Source organism: Ranitomeya imitator, chromosome 1, assembly GCF_032444005.1.
Source record: "Ranitomeya imitator isolate aRanImi1 chromosome 1, aRanImi1.pri, whole genome shotgun sequence".
Taxonomy (NCBI): Eukaryota; Metazoa; Chordata; class Amphibia; order Anura; family Dendrobatidae; genus Ranitomeya; species Ranitomeya imitator.
In genome coordinates, this window is record NC_091282.1 from 807,775,586 (window position 1) to 807,800,678 (window position 25,093).

General features: G+C 50.9%; 1 protein-coding gene across 2 annotated transcripts in view; it reads right to left on the reverse strand.

Annotated features, from left to right (window-relative positions):
• Positions 1 to 25,093, reverse strand: part of CACNA1S (calcium voltage-gated channel subunit alpha1 S) — a 592,997-nt gene that overhangs the window by 358,585 nt on the left and 209,319 nt on the right. For both annotated transcript variants that reach the window (XM_069739086.1, XM_069739077.1), the window contains exon 7: positions 703 to 902. In XM_069739086.1, coding sequence (XP_069595187.1) covers positions 703 to 902 — 200 coding nt within the window. The remainder of the gene's footprint in view (positions 1 to 702; positions 903 to 25,093) is intronic.

Consider the following 25,093-nt stretch of genomic DNA (forward strand, 5'->3'; position numbering starts at 1 on the left):
GTTGCCTGTAGCAGTAGACCTCTGAGACCGGCAGGCCTCCACTTCCTTGTGTCAACTACCCGTGTTACTATCCTTAGATTTTTCTGACAATAGTAGTATACCAAACTGATATTTGTGCCACCTGAGTGTGGCTGAGTATCAAAGCAGGTTAAGCTGTTGCATGTGGTATCAGGGCTCCAAGCACAGCAGGCCTACACCGATCCTTCACCCACCTCTTCTTACTTTGACGTTCAATTCAAAGCTGTAAATGCTGGCCAAGACCCTGATACCTCATGCATGGCTGATTGCTGCGTGCCATGCTACAATTTGTACTGTGGGTGATTTGAGGGCACTTTCCTGTTTTGGCAGCTTTTGGGCCCGTTTGAAGGTGTTGTGTATCTGTTTGTTTTTGCCTTTCATTAACTTGAATGGCATTCGGCTATGTTCAGCAAATATTCGATGAATAAATCGGCGAAAATTGCAAATTCGATGATCGTAGTCCGAACCGAACATTGAAATATTCGCTCATCTCTACTCGTTAGCATTGACAAAGTTGAAAACACAGAACTTTTTTGTTTTGCCTGACCCTGTCAGAGTTTAAGATGGCCAGAAAAGATCATGCCAAATACAAAGAAATTATTCTAGAATAAAACAAAAAATGTGTATCTATATATTGTTTATATTGTTTAGGAAACTAAATCCAAAAACAACAGTGCAACTTACCCAGTAAAGTACTTCTGTCCACCCCTCCATAGTTATACATTGGTATACTGTCAGCATAGCAAAACCAAAATTGTCGAAATGAGTAATGCCATTGTTGGGACCTGGCCACCACCCTCTGCACTCTGATCCATTGATTGAGCACTGACGACCTTGACCTGTAGCGCTACAGGGAGCAGGTTTTTCAATAGTGGCTAAAACATCTGCAAACAGAATTAATAGAATCAATTTAAAAATGCATATCCAGACATCATTATCATGTAAACTATATACCTTTAATTTAAATACATACAAGTGTTTTAACACCTTCCTGTTTGGCTCATTTTTATTTTTGCAGTTACATTTTTTCCTCACCTTCTTCCAAGAGACATAATGGTTTTGTTTTTTTTCTCCTTCAGTTTAGGGCTCTTTCACACATCAGTGTGTTCAGTATATATGGTGACAGTTTTCACATGTATTGGAGACACTTTCACAGGTAGACCCATTCGCTTCTGTGCACAAGTAAGTGTGTTTCCCTGTGGCGGTGGCAAGTGGGGTAATATTTGTGGGGTTGAAGTCATCTTTGTATTGTCTGGTGACATCAAGCCCACAGATTAGTAATGTCTAAAAGACACTTATCAGTACTAATCCTATAGTTATATGGTAAATAAAGACACAGCCAGAATAAAGTCTTTTATTTGAAGTAAAGCAAAACACTGTTCCATTTTATTTAAAAATAACAAACACAGTTGTACTAATCTAAACCATTCCTTTGAAGCCCTTGTCTTCAGTAATAAAAAACAACAACAAAATCACTCTCCTGTCCGTCGTTCTGTTCCTCACCATAATCCATGTCTGGAGATAACTAGTTTTCAACCTGGACGGTGCCAAGATGCGACCATCCAGACTGAGAACCACTAGTGAATGAGCTGCTGTGAGTGCAGCATCAGTGAAGTCACCGAGGTTACTGCTGATCACTGACGCTGGATTTCCAGGTGGCCAAGGAGCTGCAGTGACCTTAACATTGTGAGAAGTCAGCAAGTTTACTGCAGTTCAGCTCAGTGAGTTCACCGCAGATCACCTTGAAAGTGGTACCGGAAATAACAGGATGTGTGAGAGAGGCCTTAGTCAGATGATGGCTTATTTCAATATGGCATGAATTGTAGGTTTGAATTAAATCATTCACTTTACTACATAATGCATACCTCCCAACTTTTGAAGAACAGAAAGAGAGACAAATAATGCAGCAAATTTTGGTCACTCCCCTGGTCACACCCAAATCCATTTGCCATTTCTTTCTACCCTGGTAGGAGGATATGTTAGGGGTGATGGCTTTTGGGTTGAAGAAAGCCCCCCCTGTCTTTCAACATTTTATAAATTACATCTTTAGTCACCTGGTAGGCAGTTTCTTGGCTATCTATCTGGATGACATATTACTTTATTCACCTGACCTTGAGTCACATCAGGTACATGTCAGGCAGGTGTTAAATATACTCAGAGACAATAGATTAAATGTCAAACCTGAAAAGTGTATTTTCTCGGTTAAGGAGATCCCTTTCGTAGGATACGCACTGTCATCCACCAGTTTTCGCATGGGTCCAGAGAAAGTCTGGGTGGTATTGGATTGAGATTGGCATGAGGATTTGAAGGCATTACAAAGGTTTTAAGGTTTCACCAACTACTAGCATAAGTTCATAAACATCTTTTGTGTAGTAATCAAACCTCTTACGGATATGACCAGGAAGGGGATAGACTTCTCCAAGTTATCCTGTCCTGCCAGGGAGGCATTTGATATGTTGAAGAGGTGTTTTCTTCTTCGTCGATTTTTATACAGCCTGATGTCTCTCAGCCTTTTATCGTTGAGGTCGATGCATCTGAGGTGGGAGTGGGGGCTGTATTGTTGCAGGGTGCATCTCCTGGTAAATGGCAACCATGTGGTTATTTTTCTAAGAAACTGTCACCAGCTGAGCAAAAAATTCTGACATTGGTAACAGGGAACCCTTAGCAATCAATGGGGTTTTGAAGAGTGGCATCATTTTTGGATGGAGCGGTTCACCCAGTTATGGTTGTCATAAATCATAAGAATCTGGTATATTTGGAATCGGCAAAACGTCAAACACCTCGACAGGCAAAATGAGCATTGTTCTTTACCAGGTTTAACTTTTTTGTCACACATAGGCTGAGGAACAAAAACATTAAGGCAGATGCCTTATCTGGTTGCTTTCCGGGAGAGGAAATAGGTGTGAACTGGTACTTTTTTTAAAAAAAGGGGTAGTTTTGTGCTCAAAGGTTTACATACCCCGCCAGAATTTTTGCTTTCTTGGCCTTTTTTCAGAGAATATGAATGATAACACCAAAACTTTTTCTCCATTCATGGGTAGTAGTTGGGTGAAGCCATTTTTTGTCAAACTACTGTGTTTTCTCTTTTTAAATCATAATGACAACCCAAAACATCCAAATGACCCTGATCAAAAGTTCACATCTCTACCACCATCTCCTGTCATTGTCGATGGAAACTTGGAGTTTCAGATTATGAAGATCTTGGACGCTCATGTTGTTCATTAGTCGCTTCAGTATCTGGTACATTGGAGGGTGTATGGTCCTGAGAAGAGGATGTGGGTACGAGCATGTGATGTTCATGCGGCCAGACTGGTCTGAGATTTTGATGTGGCTCACCCCGATAAGCCTGGTTCTGAGGTTCTGGAGGTCCCTCGTAGAAGGGGGGTACTGTCACGAGGTTACCGTGACAGTGTTGAGCCAGAAGAAGAAGACCACAGCACCTGATTGCTCCTACTCTAACACTAAGAAGAAGCACTTCTCCTTCATTTTAATGGTGTTTATTCCTTCTGGCAGAACAGGGTTTAATCGGCCATGTTGGAAATCTCTGTGATCGCAGATGAGCCCAGTTAGCCACTCCTTTCCCCATTATTATCTGGGCTCTGATACAAATCCTTGTCAGAGCTAGCCTTTGCTGCATGGCTTAAGGAGGGAGAGGTGTTCATTTGAGAAGGAGTGTTGGGGGAAGTTTTCTGTGACTGTTGATCGGTTTGTAAGTGTGGTAATCCCCTATCCTTCTCTATTTTGGTTTATTCCCCTACCTACACTCCCCGATGCATTCCTCTTTATATGTGAGTGAATATTTTGTATGCCTTTAGTTTTCTGTTAACCCTTGTGTGTGTTGTCTTGACTGTTGAGTTGGTGTACTACGGTGAACAGTAGCGCCCCTCTTCCTTCGGTGGGGAAGAGAACAGATGGAGGGCTAACTCAGGAGTAGTGTTGAGCATTCCGATACCGCAAGTATCGGGTATCGGCCGATATTTGCGGTATCGGAATTCCGATACCGAATTCCGAAACTTCCCGCGTATCGGATACCGGAATCGGAAGTTCCCAGAATTCAAACAGAACGCAGCAGCCAATGAGGAATGATTGGAAGTGTGGGCACATCCTGTTTAGCATGGTGGGCATGTAAGTACTGGCAAGGCTGTGATTGGCTGCTGAAATGATGTCACTCTGCACTATAAAAAAAGCTGCCGCCATTTTGCGCTCACTCTGCTGTGATTTCAGTTAGGGACAGGACGCTGTGTTCTAACTGAGGGCCAGTTGAGCTAGCTAATTGCTTTATTTTCCTTTCCAAAGGCTAATTTAGCAAAACGCTGTGTGTTCTTCACTGTTCACCTTGCTCTTGCCTTGCAGCGCTGTTTTAACAGCGTTCTGCAAGGTCTCTGTGTGTGTGTGTGTGTGCAGCTCACTCTGTAGTCTGTGTGCAGCCATATACCCGGTTGTATTCAGCTCAGGGGGGGTTCACACTGCCTCACACAGTTGTCCTTTTTTGCTCATAGTGCAGCCTGCTGCACATTTTTTCTCAAATTTCCTATTAGTGTTTTTCCACCCGTCTCCAGCTAAATTGTGGAAAAACACTACATAGGATAACCTAGAGGGGGTTTTTTGGGCCTTGCAGCGCCGTTTACGGCTGTCTGCACGGTCTCCGTGTGAGCCCAGCTCGCCCTGTAGTCTGTGTGCAGCCATAGCCGGTTGGATTCAGCTCAGGGTTCGTTACTGGCTCATACCTTGAGAAAAATTTTCCTTTTTTTCAAATAGTGCAGCCTGTTTAAAAATTTTAAAAAAATTTCCCTATTAGTGTTTTTCCACCCATCTCCAGCTAAATTGTGGAAAAACACTACATAGGATAACCTAGAGGGGGGTTTTTGGGCCTTGCAGCGCCGTTTACGGCTGTCTGCACGGTCTCCGTGTGAGCCCAGCTCGCCCTGTAGTCTGTGTGCAGCCATAGCCGGTTGGATTCAGCTCAGGGTTCGTTACTGGCTCATACCTTGAGAAAAATTTTCCTTTTTTTCAAATAGTGCAGCCTGTTTAAAAATTTAAACAAAAAATTCCCTATTAGTGTTTTTCCACCCGTCTCCAGCTAAATTGTGGAAAAACACTACATAGGATAACCTAGAGGGGGGTTTTTGGGCCTTGCAGCGCCGTTTACGGCTGTCTGCACGGTCTCCGTGTGAGCCCAGCTCGCCCTGTAGTCTGTGTGCAGCCATAGCCGGTTGGATTCAGCTCAGGGTTCGTTACTGGCTCATACCTTGAGAAAAATTTTCCTTTTTTTCAAATAGTGCAGCCTGTTTAAAAATTTTAAAAAAAATTCCCTATTAGTGTTTTTCCACCCGTCTCCAGCTAAATTGTGGAAAAACACTACATAGGATAACCTAGAGGGGGGTTTTTGGGCCTTGCAGCGCCGTTTACGGCTGTCTGCACGGTCTCCATGTGAGCCCAGCTCGCCCTGTAGTCTGTGTGCAGCCATAGCCGGTTGGATTCAGCTCAGGGTTCGTTACTGGCTCATACCTTGAGAAAAATTTTCCTTTTTTTCAAATAGTGCAGCCTGTTTAAAATTTAAAAAAAAAAATTCCTATAAGTGTTTTTCCACCCGTCTCCAGCTAAATAGTGGAAAAACACTACATAGGATAACCTAGAGGGGGTTTATTGGGCCTTGCAGCGCCGTTTACGGCTGTCTGCACGGTCTCTGTGTGAGCGCAGCTCGCCCTGTAGTCTGTGTGCAGCTATAGCCGGTTGGATTCAGCTCAGGGTGCGTTACTGCCTCATACCTTGAAAAACAATTTACTTTTTTTCAAATAGTGCAGCCTGTTTAAAATTTAAAAAAAAAAATTCCTATTAGTGTCTTTCCACCCGTCTCCAGCTAAATAGTGGAAAAACACTACATAGGATAACCTAGAGGAGGTTTTTTGGCCTTGCAGCGCCGTTTACGGCTGTCTGCATGGTCTCCGTGTGATTTAAACTAGCTCTGTAGCCCGATCTGCACAAAAAAAAAGTAAAGTTCACCAAACACAACTTAACACTTGTGTAGGCCACATTTGAAAAATAATAAAGTTTAGTCCACACTTTACAACATTAGTGTTTCTTACACCTGTTAGGAGGAGCATTTCAGGAATAAGCACACTAAGGCCTTAGTACTTTTCTGCTTATCTTTATCTGTCAACCAAGATGAAGAGGGCAGGGAGTAAGGCACGTGGGCGTGGGCGCGGAGCAGGGAGAGGAGCAGGGAGAGGACGTGGTGATTCTGTGCCTGCTGCGGGCGCCGGTGACTTGTCGTCACTCAGTTTCAGCAGGGAACAGTCCTTCATGCGCAGCTTTGTCGGAGAGCGCCGTGCACCGCTGCTGCGTGAAGACCAAATTGAAGCCGTTGTCGGGTGGATGGCAGCTAACGCCTCGGCATCGACTTCAGTTAGTGCCACATCCTCTCAGGCACAGAGCACTGGAGAGCAGCCATCTGTCTCTTCACCACCTGCCAAATTGGCCAGGCAGTCAGAGAGCCCAGGACAGGAGCCGTCTCTACTTCTGTTCTCTGAATCTCTTGGCTTGGAAACAGGGGGCCAGCCAAGCAGCATTGGAGAAATGGAAGAAGAGGCAGTGTGCAGTGATGCCCAACAGCTTTTTCTCTCTGACTCTGAAGAGGCAGGTGGGCCAGTGCCTCCGGTGACCACAGCGCAGTACGCATCTGATGATGAAACTCAGGTGCCGCTTTCTGATGCGTACTGTGCTGCCGAGACTACCCAGGAGGAGCAGTTGGTGGCAGAGGGTAGTGGAGATGATGAGGTCCTTGACCCATCGTGGCGTGAGGAACAGGAAGGTGGTGGGAGCAGCTCTGAGGAAGAGCTTCCCCTTATGGGCCAAAGAGGGAGAGGGAGGGGGAAGACTGCGGAGCCTGTAGCCTCCACTTTGGCACCCGTTAGGAGCCTGTCTCTTTCCAAAGCCAAAAAGGGCGCTCCCAAGACTTGCAGTGCCTGGTCCTTTTTTGACACAGTTGCAGATGACATTTGTTTTGTCAAATGCAAGCTGTGTCATCAGAAAGTAAAAAGAGGGAAAAATGTCAGCAACCTCAATACCACAAATATGTGGAAACATGTGCGGACCAGGCACGCGGTGGAGTTACAGAAACAGACTGAAGATGTAGGCCAACCAACAGCGGCAGCTACCACCTCTTCAGCTCGTGTTGCCTCTTCCTCCAGCTCACGCACAGCTGGTTTGGCTTCCTCCCAGGATCGCCATGGAAGAACCTCTGGCACTGTTGTCCAGAGACCTTGTGTAATTCCACCCACAGCACCACCTTCCCAGTCATCCTCACACTCCCAGTCTACTCTACAGCCATCGGTAGTACAGGCATGGGAGAAAAGGCGGGCATTCTCGGCCAACCACCCCCGAGCACAGGCTCTGAATGCAGGCATTGCCAAACTGTTGTCCCTGGAAATGCTCTCGTTCAGGCTGGTGGAGACTGACAGCTTCTGTGACTTGATGGCATTGGCAGTCCCACAGTACAAGGTGCCCAGCCGCTTTTACTTCAGCAGGCAGGCTGTCCCTGCCCTGCACAGGCATGTTGAGGCAAACATAAAACATGCGCTACTGAACGCCGTCAGTAGCAAGGTCCACCTCACCACCGATGCGTGGACCAGTCAGCATGGACAGGGGCGATATGTTTCCCTCACTGCCCATTGGGTTAATGTTGTTGAGCCAGGTACAGATCGTGCGAGTGGCGCAGGACGTGTCCTGCCCACTCCAAGGATTGCAGGAATCCAGTCTGTACGCATCGACTCCTCCTCTTACACCAGTTCCTCAGATTCCTCTCTGCAGGATCCGTCACAGTCCACCTCCACATGGACCCGTGAACGTTTACCTATGACCGACATGAGCACAGCCGTGGCCAAACGTCAGCAGGCCGTCTTGAAACTAGTTTCATTGGGGCATCGAAGCCACACAGCGCAGGAGCTCTGGAATGCCATCAAGCAGGAGAGCGATGTGTGGTTACTGCCAGCGAATCTCCAGCCAGGCATGGTAGTGTGTGACAATGGCCGAAATCTGGTGGCAGCTTTGGCCCTTGGCAACCTCACTCACATCCCATGTCTGGCACATGTGCTCAATTTGGTTGTGCAGAGTTTTCTGAGGGACTATCTGGATCTTGATGCCCTGCTGCACAAGGTCAGCCTAGAGTGTGCTCACTTGCGGCGTTCCAGCTTGGCCAGATCCCGCATTGCTGCTCTGCAGCGCCGATTCCGCCTTCCGGAACACCGCATCATATGTGACCTACCTACCCGGTGGAATTCCACGTTACATATGTTGGAGCGGTTGTGTGAGCAGCAGCAAGCAGTTATGGAGTACCAGCTGCATCAGGCGCAAAGAAGTCGCAGTCAGCGCCGATCAGACTTCACAACCACAGAGTGGGCCACTATGAAGGACGTCTGCCAGGTTTTGCGTCCTTTTGATTATTCCACGCGGATGGCAAGTGCAGATGATGCACTAGTCAGCATGACTGTCCCCCTTATCTGCCTGCTTCAGCAAACTTTGCAAGGGTTAAGGGATGATGTTGTGGAAGAGGTGGAGGATGAGGAGTCACCTTTTCCATCAGCTTCTGGAGAGTCAGCGCCACATGGTTCCTCACAAAGGGGTACGCAGGGGCCTATTTGTGAGGAGGATGAGGAGGAGTCAATGGAGGAGGAAGAGCTCCGTCCAGAGGAGGGAGCGACACAATTGTCCAGTGGTCAGTGTGTACAGCGAGGGTGGGGTGATGACGAGCGGGCAGAGATCATGTCTCAAGCAGGGGACAGCGTTTCTGGGCCAGTTGGCACTCTGCAGCACATGGTGGATTTCATGCTGCAGTGCCTGAGAAACGACCGCCGCATCGACCACATTCTCAACATGCCTGATTATTGGGTGTTCACCCTCCTCGATCTTTGCTACCGGGACAACGTCCAAAACCTCATCCCTGCGTTGACCCGGGAGCGTAAATTGCGGGAGTACCACGACACACTGGTGAATTCCATCATCTTCTCCTGTCCAACTGAGAGGAGTGCTGCTAGTGCTTTACAAAGCAGCTCAGTGCGTCGAGGCAGTGGGGGAGGCTCTGCCCAAAGAGGGAGCAGAAGCAGTGCCTCTGCCCAAGGCAAGCCCAGTATGGCACAACTCTGGCACACTTTTGTGTGCCCGCCCCAAATGTCTACACCATCACCGGCGGCTCCAGTCAGCAGGAGGCAACGGTTCCGTCAGATGGTGACAGACTACATGGCTTGCCCTCTTACTGTACTCCCAGACGGCTCTTCCCCGTTCAAGTTTTGGGTCTCTAAGCTGGATACATGGCCAGAGCTAAGCCAGTATGCATTGGAGGTGCTGGCTTGCCCTGCGGCTAGTGTCTTATCGGAACGTGTCTTTAGTGCCACAGGTGGTGTACTAACAGACCGTCACATGCGACTATCCTCCGATAACGTTGACCGGCTTACTTTCCTGAAAATGAACCAGGCCTGGATCTCGCAGGAATTTGCCACTCCTCTGCCTGATTAAGTAATTGGGTGTCATCCAGGTCTCCTGCTGTGTTCATCTTTCTACCACCTGAACTGCAATTCCTGGGCTCCAACACCGCCAGTTGCGGCTCAGAAGTGCAGGCTGCAGAGTAAAAACATACGACCCAGTGTTATTGGGTTTCAGTAATGTCAGCTGATCCCCAGCTGTGTAGCCGGCAATGTGTCCTGCGACCGCCACGCTGGCACAACAACCTAAATGTAAGGGAACCTGTCCCACCCCCCTCCCCCTGTCGTTTGTTACTGAAAGAGCCATCTTGTGCAGCAGTAATGCTGCACAAGGAAAAGGTAGCTCTTTTTTTTTAGCTCCTTGCACACGCAGAACTTAACACTTATAAAATGTGTTCACTGATACCGTTATACTGTCCCGGAGCTGGGACTTTCCTTCGTAATGTGACGCAGCACAGCCGTCATTCCTACCCCCTTGGTGCCATGCGCTGCCTCCTCAGCGTTGTTTTAAGCTGTCACAGAGCCTGCGCTGTTCTGTTATCCCTTGGGCATGCCCTATTTGCGCTGCCTGTCTTCTGACATAATTTGGTGTCAGGCTGGCTGCGCCTGTGCGGCCGCGCTGCCCGAGATCCCGCCTCGCAGTGTCTTCTGATTGAGTCACACTGCGGGCCTGGGATCCATGGGCATGCGCAGTGCATATCTTCCCCTCGGGCTCTCGCTCATTTCCCTCCGCCTTCTTTAGACTGTGCGCCGTCAGCTGATCCCTAATAGCATGCCACGGCCGTGACACCGCATAGTCTGAAGAAGAGGGAAGGAGGGGAGTGAGAGTCGAGGATATGCACTGTGCATGCCCATGGTTCCAAGGCCCGCAGTGGGATTACGTTAGACGAGACTGCGAGGTGGGATCTGGAGCAGCGTGGACGCACAGGCACTGACAGCCTGACACCAAATTATGTCAGAAGACAGGCAGCGCTAATTGGGCATGGCCAAGGGCTAACAGAACAGCGCAGGCTCCGTGACAGCTTAAAACAACGCTGAGGAGGCAGCGCACGGCACCAAGGGAATAGGAATGACAGCTGTGCTGTGTCCCATTACGAAGGAAATTCGCACCTCCGGGATGGTTTAACGGTATAAGGGGACACATTTTTAGTGTTTACTTCGGTGTTTGCAAGGAGCATAATTAAAAGAACCACCTTTTCCTTTTGCATCCTTAGTGCTGCACAAGATGGCTCTTTCAGCTACAAACGTCTTGGGGGGGGGGGTTAAAGGTTCCCTTTCAACTTGCTCCAATCAGGCTTCGGCCTACACTCTGTTCCTCTGCTCCTCCTGCTGTCCCTGGGCTCTAACACCGCCAGTTGGTGCCTGGAAGTGCTGTGTGCACAGTCAACAGTCGCTCCTCTGTTATTGGGGTTCAGTAACGTCAGCTGATCCCCAGCTGTATGTGCGGCAATACCTCCAATCTGCTCCTCCTGCTGTCCCTGGGCTCTAACACCGCCAGTTGGTGCCTGGAAGTGCTGTGTGCACAGTCAACAGTCGCTCCTCTGTTATTGGGGTTCAGTAACGTCAGCTGATCCCCAGCTGTGTATCCGGCAACGTGTCATGTGACCGCCACGCTGGCACAACTAAAATGTAAGGGGACCTGTCCCCCCCCCCCCTAGGCGTTTGTTACTGAAAGAGCCACCATGTGCAGCACTAATACTGCACAAGGGAAAGGTCGCTCTTGAAATTATGCTCTTGCAAACGCTGAACTACACACTCATGTAATGTGTCCCCTCACACCGTCCAACCGTCCCGGAGGTGGGACTTTCCTTTGTAATGTGACGCAGCACAGCCGTCATTGCTACCCCCTTGGCACCGTGCGCTGCCTCCTTAGCGTTGTTTGATTCCGTCATGGACCCTGCGCTGTTATGTTATCCCTTGGCCATGCACAGTTTGCGCTGCCCGTCCTCTGACATCATTTGTTGTCGTCCTGGCTGCGCCTGTGCGTCCACGCTGCCCGAAATCACACCTCGCAGTGTCGTCTAATGTGATCCCACAGTGGGCCTGGTATCCATGGCCATGCGCAGTGCATATACTAGCCTCTCACTCCCCTTCTTCACGCTTCTTCAGACTAGGCGGCGTCAGCTGATCCCTAATAGCATGCCACGGCCGTGACGCCGCACAGTCTGAAGAAGCAGGAAGGAGGTGAGTGAGAGGCGATGATATGCACTGCGCATGCCCATGGATCCCTGGCCCGCAGTGGGACTACATTAGATTACACTGCAAGGTTGGATCTCGGGCAGCTTGGACGCACAGGCACTGCCAGCCTGACACCTACATGATGTCAGAAGACAGGCACCGCTAACTGTGCATGGCCAAGGGATAACATTACAGCGCGGGCTCCGTGACAGAACCAAACAACGTTGAGGAGGTGGTGCACTGCACCAAGGGGGTTGGAATGACGGCTGTGCTGTGTCACATTACAAAGGAAAGTCCCACTTCTGGGATGGTTTGACGGTGTGAGGGGACACATTATATGAGTGTGTACTTCAGCGTTTGCAAGGAGCATAATTTTCGGAGCCACCATTTTCCATGTGCAGTATTACTGCTGTACAAGATGGCTCTTTCAGCAACAAATGCCTGGGGGGGGGGGGGGGTTAAAGGTTCCCTTTCAATTTGCTCCACTGCAGGCTTCGGCCTACACTCTGCTCCTCTTTGATTCCCTGGGTTTCAACACTGTCAGTTGCCACCTGGAAGTGTTGTCTACACAGAAAAAACACTAGGTGATGTGTCAGTGGGGTTCAGCACCGCCAGCTGTTCCCCTGCTGTGTAGTCGGCAACGTGTCTAGCACAAGCCACGCTGGCACAACAGAACAAAAGCTGCCACCAGTGCAGGCTTCGGCCTACACTCTGCTCCTCTCCTCCTCCTGCTGACCCTGGGCTCAAACACCGCTAGTTTTTGCCCGGAAGTGCTAGCTGCACAGAGAAAAACACCAGCCAATGTGTTAGTGGGGTTCAGCAACGCCAGCTGTTCCCCTGCTGTGTAGCCGGCAACGTGACCTGCAAACGCCACGCAGGCACATGAACTGAAATTAAAGGGAACCTGGCCCCACCCCCCCAGGTGTTTCTATGTATAACAGCCACCTAGTACAGCAGTACTGCTGCATTTGTACAAGGTGGCTGTTTTTTTATCCTTGCCCACGTAGAATTAAACACGTAAAATATGTGTCTCATTACAGACCATTACAATGTCCCTGAGGTGTGACTTTCCTTTTTAATGACACGCACCACCCCCCTTGGTAGCGCTGCCCGTCTTCTGACATCATTGGTTGGCTGCCTGTGCCTGTGCGTCCGCCCTGCCCGACACAACCCCCCTCGTTTCATATATTTTGGCTGCGAGGGTGTGATTGATGGGCATGTGCAGTGCATATGTTCGTCTGTCTTAACTCATCTCCTTCCGCCTTCTTCAGACTGTGCGGCCTCCTGGCCGTGGTAGGCGATAAGGGATCAGCTGAGGCCGCCCAGTCTGAAGCAGGTGTAAGGACATGTGTGAGCGGCAAACATATTTACTGCACAAGGCCACGAATCCCAGCCACGCAGTGTGATTTTTTGAAAACACACTGTGGGCCTGGGATTCATATCCATTGCTAACCGCAACGGCCAACATGAAATGAGTTGAGAAGACAGGCATCGCTCACAGCGCATGGCCAAGGGATAACAAGAGCGCAGACTCCTGTACAGCTAATACAAGGCTCAGGAATCTGCGCCCACCACCTAGGTGTAAATTTTGACACCTGTGCTGCGTCTCCTTAAAAAGACAAGTCACGCCTCCACTACTGTTTGACAGTATAATGGGCTAAATAGTGTACGTGTTTTATTCAGCGTGTGCAAGGAGCAAACTAAATAGAGCAACCTTTTACTTGTGCAGCATTAATGCTGCAGAAAGTGTGGCTCTTGTACCTTGCAACACCTGAGGGGGGGTTAAAGGTTACCTTTGAAATTGGTTCAACTAGGCTTCGGCCTACACTCTGCTCCTCTCCTCCTCCTGCTGACCCTGGGCTCTAACACCGCTAGTTTTTGCCCGGAAATGCGAGCTTCACAGAGAAAAAACAACAGCCAATGTGTTAGTGGGGTTCAGCACCGCCAGCTGTTCCCCTGCTGTGTAGCTGGCATCGTGTCCAGCACAAGCCACGCCGGCACAACCGACCAAAAGCTGCCACCAGTGCAGGCTTCGGCCTACACTTTGCTCCTCTCCTCCTCCTGCTGACCCTGGGCTCTAACACCGCCAGTTTTTGCTCGGAAATGCGAGCTGCACAGAGAAAAACACCAGTCAATGTGTTAGTGGGGTTCAGCAACGCCAGCTGTTCCCCTGCTGTGTAGCCGGCATCGTGTCCAGCACAAGCCACGCTGGCACAACCGACCAAAAGCTGCCACCAGTGCAGGCTTCGGCCTACACTTTGCTCCTCTCCTCCTCCTGCTGACCCTGGGCTCTAACACCGCCAGTTTTTGCCCGGACATGCGAGCTGCACAGAAAAAACACCAGTCAATGTGTCAGTGGGGTTCAGCAACGCCAGCTGTTCCCCTGCTGTGTAGCTGGCAACGTGTCCTGCAAACGCCACGCAGGCACATGAACTGAAATTGAAGGAAGCCTGCCCCCCACCCCCAGGTGTTTCTATGTATAACAGCCACCTTGTACAGCAGTACTGCTGCATTTGTACAAGGTGGCAGACTTTTTCTCCTTGCCCACGTTTAATTAAACACGTACTAAATGTGTCTTATTGAGACCATTCCACTGTCCCTGAGGTGTGACTTTCCTTTCTAATGATACGCAGCACCACCCTTGTTAGCGCTGCCCGTCTTTTGGCATCATTGGTTAGCTGGCTGCGCCTGTGCGTCTGCCCTGCTCGAAACAACGCCCCTCGGTGTCTTATTTTTTTGGACAACGAGGATGTGATTGATGGGCATGTGCAGTGCATATGTTTGCCTGTGTTCACTCATCTCCTTCCGCCTTCTTCAGACTGGGTGGCCTCATGACCGCGGCATGCGATAAGGGATCAGATGAGGCCGCCCAGTCTGAAGCAGGTGTAAGGACATGTGTGAGCGGCAAACATATTTACTGCACAAGGCCACGAATCCCAGCCACGCAGTGTGATTTTTAGAAAACACACTGTGGGTCTGGGATTCATGTCCATCGCTAACCGCAACGGCCGACATGAAATGAGGTCAGAAGACAGGAAGCGCTCACAGCGCATGGCCAAGGGATAACAAGAGCGCAGACTCCTGTACAGCAAATAACAACGCTCAGGAAGCTGCGCCCATGCACCAAGGTGTTATTTTCGACACCTGTGCTGCTTTTCTTTAAAAAGACAAGTCACGCCTCCACTACTGTTCTACAGTAGAATGGGCTAAATAGTGTACGTGTTTTATTCAGCGTGTGCAAGGAGCAAAATTAAGAGAGCAACCTTTTACTTGTGCAGCATTAATGATGCACAAGGTGTGGCTCTTGTACCTTGCAACACCTGAGGGGGGGTTAAAAGTTACCTTTGAAATTGGTTCAACTAGGCTTCGGCCTACACTCTGCTCTTCTCCTCCTCCTGCTGACCCTGGGCTCTAACACCGCTAGTTTTTGCCCGGAAATGCGAGCTTCACAGAGAAAAACAACAGCCAATGTGTTAGTGGGGTTCAGCACCGCCAGCTGTTCCCCTGCTGTGTAGCCGGCATCGTGTCCAGCACAAGCCACGCTTGCACAACTGACCAAAAGCTGCCACCAGTGCAGGCTTTGGCCTACACTCTGCTCCTCTCCTCCTCCTGCTGCCCCTGGGCTCAAACACCGCTAGTTTTTGCCCGGAAATGCGAGCTGCACAGAGAAAAAAAACAGCCAATGTGTTACTGGGGTTCAGCACCGCCAGCTGTTCCCCTGCTGTGTAGCCTGCATCGTGTCCAGCACAAGCCACGCTGGCACAACTGACCAAAAGCTGCCACCAGTGCTGGCTTCGGCCTACACTCTGCTCCTCTCCTCCTCCTGCTGACCCTGGGCTCTAACAACGCTAGTTTTTGCCCGGAATTGCTAGCTGCACAGAGAAAAACACCAGCCAATGTGTTAGTGGGGTTCAGCACCGCCAGCTGTTCCCCTGCTGTGTAGCTGGCAACGTGACCTGCAAACGCCACGCAGGCACATGAACTGAAATTGAAGTGAGCCTGCCCCCCACCCCCATGTGTTTCTATGTATAACAGCCACCTTGTACAGCAGTACTGCTGCATTTGTACAAGGTGGCTGACTTTTTCTCCTTGCCCACGTGGAACTCAACACGTACAAAATGTGTCTCATTAGAGACCATTACAATGTCCCTGAGGTGTGACTTTCCTTTTTAATGACACGCAGCACCCCCATTGTTAGCGCTGCCCGTCTTCAGACATCATTGGTTGGCTGGCTGTGCCTGTGCGTCCGCCCTGCCCGACACAACGCCCCTCGTTGTCTCATATATTTTGACTGCGAGGGTGTGATTGATGGGCACGAGCAGTGCATATGTTCGCCTGTCTTCATTCCCCTCCTTCCGCCTTCTTCAGACTGTGCGGCCTCATGGCCGTGGCAGGCAATAAGGGATCAGCTGAGGCCGCCCAGTCTGAAGCAGGTGTAAGGACATGTGTGAGCGGCGAACATATTTACTGCACAAGGCCACGAATCCCAGCACCGCAGTGTGACTTTATGGAAAGGCACTGTGGGTCTGGGATTTATGGCCATCGTTAACCGCACCGGCCAACATGAAATGAGGTCATAAGACGGCCTGCACTAACGGGGTATTGCCAAGGGATAACACAAGAGCGCACTCTCCTGTACTGCAAATAACAACGGTAAGGAGTCTGCGCCCAGCACCTAGGTGTAAATTTTGACACCTGTGCTGCGTCTTCTTCAAAAGAAAAGTCACGCCTCCACTACTGTTTGACAGTATAATGGGCTAAATAGTGTACGTGTTTTATTCAGCGTGTGCAAGGAGCAAAATGAAGAGAGCAACCTTAGACTTGTGCAGCATTAATGCTGTTCAAGGTGTTGCTCTTGTACCTTGAAACACCTGAGGGGGGGTTAAAGGTTTCATTTGAAATTGGTCAACTAGGCTTCGGCCTACACTCTGCTCCTCTCCTCTTCCTGCTGACCCTGGGCTCTAACACCGCCAGTTTTTGCCCGGACGTGCTAGCTGCACAGAGAAAAACACCAGCCAATGTGTTAGTGGGGTTCAGCACCGCCAGCTGTTCCCCAGCTGTGTAGCCGGCAACGTGACCTGCAAACGCAACGCAGGCACAACAGAACAAAAGCTGCCACCAGTGCAGGCTTTGGCCTACACTCTGCTCCTCTCCTCCTCCTGCTGACCCTGGGCTCTAACCCCGCTAGTTTTTGCCCGGAAATGCGAGCTTCACAGAGAAAAACACCAGCCAATGTGTTAGTGGGGTACAGCACCGCCAGCTGTTCCCCTGCTGTGTAGCCGGCATCGTGTCCAGCACAAGCCACGCTGGCACAACCGACCAAAAGCTGCCACCAGTGCAGGCTTCGGCCTACACTTTGCTCCTCTCCTCCTCCTGCTGACCCTGGGCTCTAACACCGCTAGTTTTTGCCCGGAAATGCGAGCTTCACAGAGAAAAACAACAGCCAATGTGTTAGTGGGGTTCAGCACCGCCAGCTGTTCCCCTGCTGTGTAGCTGGCAACGTGTCCTGCAAACGCCACGCAGGCACATGAACTGAAATTGAAGGAAGCCTGCCCCCCACCCCCAGGTGTTTCTATGTATAACAGCCACCTTGTACAGCAGTACTGCTGCATTTGTACAAGGTGGCTGACTTTTTCTCCTTGCCCACGTGGAACTCAACACGTACAAAATGTGTCTCATTGAGACCATTCAACTGTCCCTGAGGTGTGACTTTCCTTTCTAATGATACGCAGCACCACCCTTGGTAGCGCTGCCCGTTTTCTGACATCATTGGTTGGCTGCCTGTGCCTGTGCGTCCGCCCTGCCCAACACAACGCCCCTCATTGTCTCATATATTTTGGCAGCGAGGGTGTTATTGATGGGCATGTGCAGTGCATATGTTCGCCTGTCTTAACTCATCTCCTTCCGCCTTCTTCAGACTGTGCGGCCTCATGGCCGCGGCATGCGATAAGGGATCAGATGAGGCCGCCCAGTCTGAAGTAGGTGTAAGAACATGTGTGAGCGGCAAACATATTAACTGCACAAGGGCAGGAATCCCAGCCACGCAGTGTGATTTTTTCCAAACACACTGTGGGTCTGGGATTCATGTCCACCGCTAACCGCATCGGCCAACATGAAATGAGGTCAGAAGACAGGAAGCGCTCACAGCGCATGGCCAAGGGATAACAAGAGCGCAGACTCCTGTACAGCAAATAACAACGCTCAGGAAGCTGCGCCCATGCACCAAGGTGTTATTTTCGACACCTGTGCTGCTTTTCTTTAAAAAGACAAGTCACGCCTCCACTACTGTTTTACAGTAGAATGGGCTAAATAGTGTACATGTTTTATTCAGCGTGTGCAAGGAGCAAAATTAAGAGAGCAACCTTTTACTTGTGCAGCATTAATGCTGCACGAGGTGTGGCTCTTGTACCTTGCAACACCTGAGGGGGGTTAAAGGTTACCTTTGAAATTGGTTCAACTAGGCTTCGGCCTACACTCTGCTCCTCTCCTCCTCCTGCTGACCCTGGGCTCTAACACCGCCAGTTTTTGCCCGGACGTGCTAGCTGCACAGAGAAAAACACCAGCCAATGTGTTAGAGGGGTTCAGCACCGCCAGCTGTTCCCCAGCTGTGTAGCCGGCAACGTGACCTGCAAACGCCACGCAGGCACAACAGAACAAAAGCTGCCACCAGTGCAGGCTTCGGCCTACACTCTGCTCCTCTCCTCCTCCTGCTGACCCTGGGCTCTAACACCGCCAGTTTTTGCCCGGACGTGCTAGCTGCACAGAGAAAAACACCAGCCAATGTGTTAGTGGGGTTCAGCACCGCCAGCTGTTCCCCTGCTGTGTAGCCGGCAACGTGACCTGCAAAAGCCACGCAGGCACATGAACTGAAATTAAAGGGACCCTGCCACCCACCCCAAGGTGTTTCTATGTATAACAGCCACCTTGTACAGCAGTACTGCTGCATTTGTACAAGGTGGCTGACTTTGTCTACTTGCCCACGTTTAATTAAACACGGAAAAAATGTGTCTCATTACAGACCATTACAATGTCCCTGAGGTGTGACTTTCCTTTTTAATGACACGCAGCACCCCCCTTGTTAGCGCTGCCCATCTTCTGACATCTTTGGTTGGCTGGCTGCGGCTGTGCGTCCGCCCTGCCTGAAACCACGCTCCTCGTTGTCTTGCTTATTTTGACTGCGAGGGTGTGATTGATGGGCACGAGCAGTGGATATCTTCGCCTGTCTTTACTCATCTCCTTCCGCCTTCTTCAGAATGTGCGGCCTCATGGCCGCGGCATGCGAGAAGGGATCAGATGAGGCCGCCCAGTCTGATGCAGGTGTAAGGACATGAGGGACAGGCGACAAAATTTACTGCGCAAGGTCACGAATCCCAGCTCTGCAGTGTGACTTTATTAAAAGACACTGCGGGTCTGGGTTTCATGGCCATCGCTAACCGCACTGGCCAACATGAAATGAGGTGAGAAGACAGGCATCGCTCACAGCGCATGGCCAAGGGATAACAAGAGCGCAGACTCCTGTACAGCAAATAACTACGCTCAGGAATCTTCGCCCAGCACCTAGGTGTAAATTTTGACACCTGTGCTGCATCTCCTTAAAAAGAAAAGTCACGCCTCCACTACTGTTTGACAGTATAATGGGCTAAATAGTGTACGTGTTTTATTCAGCGTGTGCAAGGAGCAAAATGAAGAGAGCAACCTTAGACTTGTGCAGCATTAATGCTGTTCAAGGTGTTGCTCTTGTACCTTGAAACACCTGAGGGGGGGTTAAAGGTTTCCTTTGAAATTGGTTCAACTAGGCTTCGGCCTACACTCTGCTCCTCTCCTCCTCCTGCTGACCCTGGGCTCTAACACCGCCAGTTTGTGCCCGGACGTGCTAGCTGCACAGAGAAAAACACCAGCCAATGTGTTAGTGGGGTTCAGCACCGCCAGCTGTTCCCCAGCTGTGTAGCCGGCAACGTGACCTGCAAATGCCACGCAGGCACAACAGAACAAAAGCTGCCACCAGTGCAGGCTTCGGCCTACACTCTGCTCCTCTCCTCCTCCTGCTGACCCTGGGCTCATAACACCGCCAGTTTTAGCCTGGAAGTGCTAGCTGCACAGAGAAAAACACCAGCCAATGTGTTAGTGGGGTTCAGCACCGCCTGCTGTTCCCCCACTGTGTAGCCGGCAAAGTGTCCTGCAAACGCAACGCAGACACAAAGCTGACTCCAGTGCAGGCTTCGGCCTACACTCTGCTCCCCCTGCTTACCCTTTGCTCCAACACCGCTAGTTGGGGCTGTAGGAAGACAATGTTTGATAGGCAAAGCATCCGGGTTCCAGCACCGCCAGCTGGTTCTCGGCAGTGTTTTTGTCACAGGTACTCCCTCGTGCCAAACCTGGTTTCAGCACCGTCAGCTGTTTCCGGGTTGTGTCAAGCTCACTGAGACGCCTATGCTTGCCCCGTCGTGGTGCGGTCGGGTTAGCCAACTCCAGGGTGCCTCCAGTTTAGGAGCTTCCTATGTGGGCTGCGTGAACTGGTAGTCAAGGCTGGTTCTGTAGTGCCAGTAGGCCCAGCTCCCCCTGTAGGACTGTTGGGGTTCGGTAACTGCGGCTGCCTCGCGGCCTAGCTGTTCTCTCCTCTCCTGTGGGCCTTCGGGTCCACCACCTGGTTCCAGCACCGTCAGCTGGTTCCGGGCCGAGCCTTTGGCTTAGGTGCCTCCTCCTGGGTATCCGAGTTCCGCCAACGTCAGGCGGTCCTTGGTAGTGCTTTTAAGCGCGGGCACCTACAGCTTAGTAACCGGGTTTCAGCACCGTCAGCTGGTCCTCGGTCGTGCCATTGGCTCTTGCACACTGGGGCAACGCATCTGGGTTCCAGCACCGCCAGCTGGTTCTCGGCAGTGTTTTTGTCACAGGTACTCCCTCGTGCCAAACCTGGTTTCAGCACCGTCAGCTGTTTCCGGGTTGTGTCAAGCTCACTGAGACGCCTATGCTTGCCCCGTCGTGGTGCGGTCGGGTTAGCCAACTCCAGGGTGCCTCCAGTTTAGGAGCTTCCTATGTGGGCTGCGTGAACTGGTAGTCAAGGCTGGTTCTGTAGTGCCAGTAGGCCCAGCTCCCCCTGTAGGACTGTTGGGGTTCGGTAACTGCGGCTGCCTCGCGGCCTAGCTGTTCTCTCCTCTCCTGTGGACCTTCGGGTCCACCACCTGGTTCCAGCACTGTCAGCTGGTTCCGGGCCGAGCCTTTGGCTTAGGTGCCTCCTCCTGGGTATCCGAGTTCCGCCAACGCCAGGCGGTCCTTGGTAGTGCTTTTAAGCGCGGGCACCTACAGCTTAGTAATTGGGTTCCAGCACCGTCAGCTGGTCCTCGGTGCCATTGGCTCTTGCACACTGGGGCAACGCATCCGGGTTCCAGCACCGCCAGCTGGTTCTCGGCAGTGTTCTTGTCACAGGTACTCCCTCGTGCCAAGCCTGGTTTCAGCACCGTCAGCTGTTTCCGGGTTGTGTCAACTTCACTGAGACGCCTATGCTTGTCCCGTCGTGGTGCGGTCGGGTTAGCCAACTCCAGGGTGCCTCCAGTTTTGGAGCTTCCTATGTGGGCTGAGTGAACTGGTAGTCAAGGCTGGTTCTGTAGTGCCAGTAGGCCCAGCTCCCCCTGTAGGACTGTTGGGGTTCGGTAACTGCGGCTGCCTCGCGGCCTAGCTGTTCTCTCCTCTCCTGTGGACCTTCGGGTCCACCACCTGGTTCCAGCACTGTCAGCTGGTTCCGGGCCGAGCCTTTCGCTTAGGTGCCTCCTCCTGGGTATCCGAGTTCCGCCAACGCCAGGCGGTCCTTGGTAGTGCTTTTAAGCGCGGGCACCTACAGCTTAGTAACCGGGTTCCAGCACCGTCAGCTGGTCCTCGGTGCCATTGGCTCTTGCACACTGGGGCAACGCATCCGGGTTCCAGCACCGCCAGCTGGTTCTCAGCAGTGTTCTTGTCACAGGTACTCCCTCGTGCCAAGCCTGGTTTCAGCACCGTCAGCTGTTTCCGGGTTGTGTCAAGTTCACTGAGACGACTATGCTTGCCCCGTCATGGTGCGGTCGGGTTAGCCAACTCCAGGGTGCCTCCAGTTTTGGAGCTTCCTATGTGGGCTGCGTGAACTGGTAGTCAAGGCTGGTTCTGTAGTGCCAGTAGGCCCAGCTCCCCCTGTAGGACTGTTGGGGTTCGGTAACTGCGGCTGCCTCGCGGCCTAGCTGTTCTCTCCTCTCCTGTGGGCCTTCGGGTCCACCACCTGGTTCCAGCACCGTCAGCTGGTTCCGGGCCGAGCCTTTGGCTTAGGTGCCTCCTCCTGGGTATCCGAGTTCCGCCAACGCCAGGCGGTCCTTGGTAGTGCTTTTAAGCGCGGGCACCTACAGCTTAGTAACCGGGTTCCAGCACCGCCAGCTGGTCCTCGGTGCTATTGGCTCTTGCACACTGGGGCAACGCATCCGGGTTCCAGCACCGCCAGCTGGTTCTCGGCAGTGTTTTTGTCACAGGTACTCCCTCGTGCCAAACCTGGTTTCAGCACCGTCAGCTGTTTCCGGGTTGTGTCAAGCTCACTGAGACACCTATGCTTGCCCCGTCGTGGTGCGGTCGGGTTAGCCAACTCCAGGGTGCCTCCAGTTTAGGAGCTTCCTATGTGGGCTGCGTGAACTGGTAGTCAAGGCTGGTTCTGTAGTGCCAGTAGGCCCAGCTCCCCCTGTAGGACTGTTGGGGTTCGTTAACTGCGGCTGCCTCGCGGCCTAGCTGTTCTCTCCTCTCCTGTAGGCCTTCGGGTCCACCTCCTGGTTCGAGCACCGTCAGCTGGTTCCGGGCCGAGCCTTTGGCTTAGGTGCCTCCTCCTGGGTATCCGAGTTCCGCCAACGTCAGGCGGTCCTTGGTAGTGCTTTTAAGCGCGGGCACCTACAGCTTAGTAACCGGGTTCCAGCACCGTCAGCTGGTCCTCGGTCGTGCCATTGGCTCTTGCACACTGGGGCAACGCATCTGGGTTCCAGCAACGCCAGCTGGTTCTCGGCAGTGCTTTTGACACAAGTACTCCCTCGTGCCAAGCCTGGTTTCAGCACCGTCAGCTGTTTCCGGGTTGTGTCAAGTTCACTGAGACGCCTATGCTTGCCCCGTCGTGGTGCTGTCGGGTTAGCCAACTCCAGGGTGCCTCCAGTTTAGGAGCTTCCTATGTGGGCTGCGTGAACTGGTAGTCAAGGCTGGTTCTGTAGTGCCAGTAGGCCCAGCTCCCCCTGTAGGACTGTTGGGGTTCGGTAACTGCGGCTGCCTCGCGGCCTAGCTGTTCTCTCCTCTCCTGTGGGCCTTCAGGTCCACCACCTGGTTCTAGCACCGTCAGCTGGTTCTCGGCAGTGTCTTTTGCTCTTGTACCTTCTGCTCCCCATCCTGGTTCCAGTACCGTCAGCTGGTTCCGGGCAGAGCCTTTGGCTTAGGTGCCTCCTTCTGGGTATCCAAGTTCCACCAACGTCAGGTGGTCCTTGGTAGTGCTTTCAGGCACGGGTACCTCCTGCTTAGTAACCGGGTTCCAGTAACGTCAGCTGGTCCTCGGTAGTTCCATTGGCTCTTGGACCTTCGGCTACCCATCCGGGTTCCAGTACCGTCAGCTGGTTCTCGGCAGTGTCTTTTGCTCTTGTACCTTCTGCTCCCCATCCTGGTTCCAGTACCGTCAGCTGGTTCCGGGCAGAGCCTTTGGCTTAGGTGCCTCCTTCTGGGTATCCGAGTTCCGCCAACGTCAGGCGGTCCTTGGTAGTGCTTTTTAGCACGGGTACCTCCTGCTTAGTAACCGGGTTCCAGTAACGTCAGCTGGTCCTCGGTAGTTCCATAGGCTCTTGAACCTTCGGGTAGCCATCCGAGTTCCAGTTCCATCAGCTGGTTCTTGGCATTTTCTCAGCTTTCTTGTACCTTCTGCTACATTTCCAAGTTGAAGACCCTAAAGTCGACGACCCGGAAGACCACCCCGATGACGACGACGACGACCCGGAAGACCACCCCGATGACGACGACGATGACGGCGGAGACGACGATGGCGGAGACGACGGCGGAGACGACGACGGCTGAGACGACGACGGCGGAGATGACGACACTGGAGACGACGACCCTGGAGACGACGACATGGAAGACCGAGAAGCAGAAGAACAAGAGGCTGCAGAACAAAGAGCAGAAGAACATTAAGCATAAGACTTAATATCAGAGCAAAAGATATTATCTAAATTATATGCAGAAGAAGACTAAGCAGTGTATGGGGGTGAGTCCGTTCCTCCTCGTGGTGCCCCTGGATAAAGCCTGATGCTGCAGGCCAAACTGAACGCGGACAAATATAACTTTTGTGACTGGCAGAACGGAAGGTGTAATCTTCCAACTTTTATAGATAACAACTACGGGAATGCCTGTCACAAATGAGAATATGATGAAGAAGTAGAATAGGAAGAATAATAACAGTGGAATAAAAAGAATATGTAGAATAGGAAGAATAATAATAGTTGAATAAAATGAATATGAAGAATGTAATCAAAAAAAAAAAAAAGGTAAAGGATGAAGAAGAAGATGAATAAGGTGAAGAAGAAGTTGATGTCAAAGATGCTGATGATGATGAAGATGAAAGTGTGGGAAAAGAAAAAAAAAAAAGAAAAAAAAGAAGGGGAAGGGCGTGGAATAGTGAAACATCAATATCTGACAAAATAAAAAAAAAAATTTACATAGTCAATATCTTTGTCACTCCGAACGTCTTAAAAAAAAAACAAAAAACATGCTATTCTATTTGATTGGGATAAACCTCTATGACTTTAATGTCTCCGCCACCTCCCCAAATACATCCGGCATTATTCTTAGTTGTTTTCCTTCATGTAGAATGAACCTACAAGGCAAGAAAGGGTTTATTTTAATTCCGATATTTTGGTCCCATTGACTTGCATTGGGATCGGGTATCGGTATCGGCGATATCCGATATTTTTTGAATATCGGCCGATCCTATCCGATACCGATACTTTCCGATATCGGAAGGTATCGCTCAACACTACTCAGGAGATAAGGCAAGCGTGGAGGCCCCAGCATCTTCACCTTCAGAAGTATCCCTGGGATTAGAGCAAGCTAGAGTGTCCCCTAGTGTTAAGGACAAGGATGGAGCCCCTGGTCCTGGGACATCCGACAGCTGTGTCGTTGACACAGGGACACCAAATATGTCTGTGTTATTTGCTGATTTGTGATATTCATTTTTTTTTTATAAAACGCATTGAAAATTACATTATTTTTTTCATTATCAAGTGTTTTTCATTATTATTTTTTAGTCATTTTATAGGATGAAAAAAATCACAGCAGTGTATTTTGTTGCTCAGTAGATTAAGTGCCATATCTGTAATGTGTTTAGGTTATCGCTTCGAGACCTGGAATACTCACAAAAAAATTAAATACATTTGTAATTGCTTGAACAACAC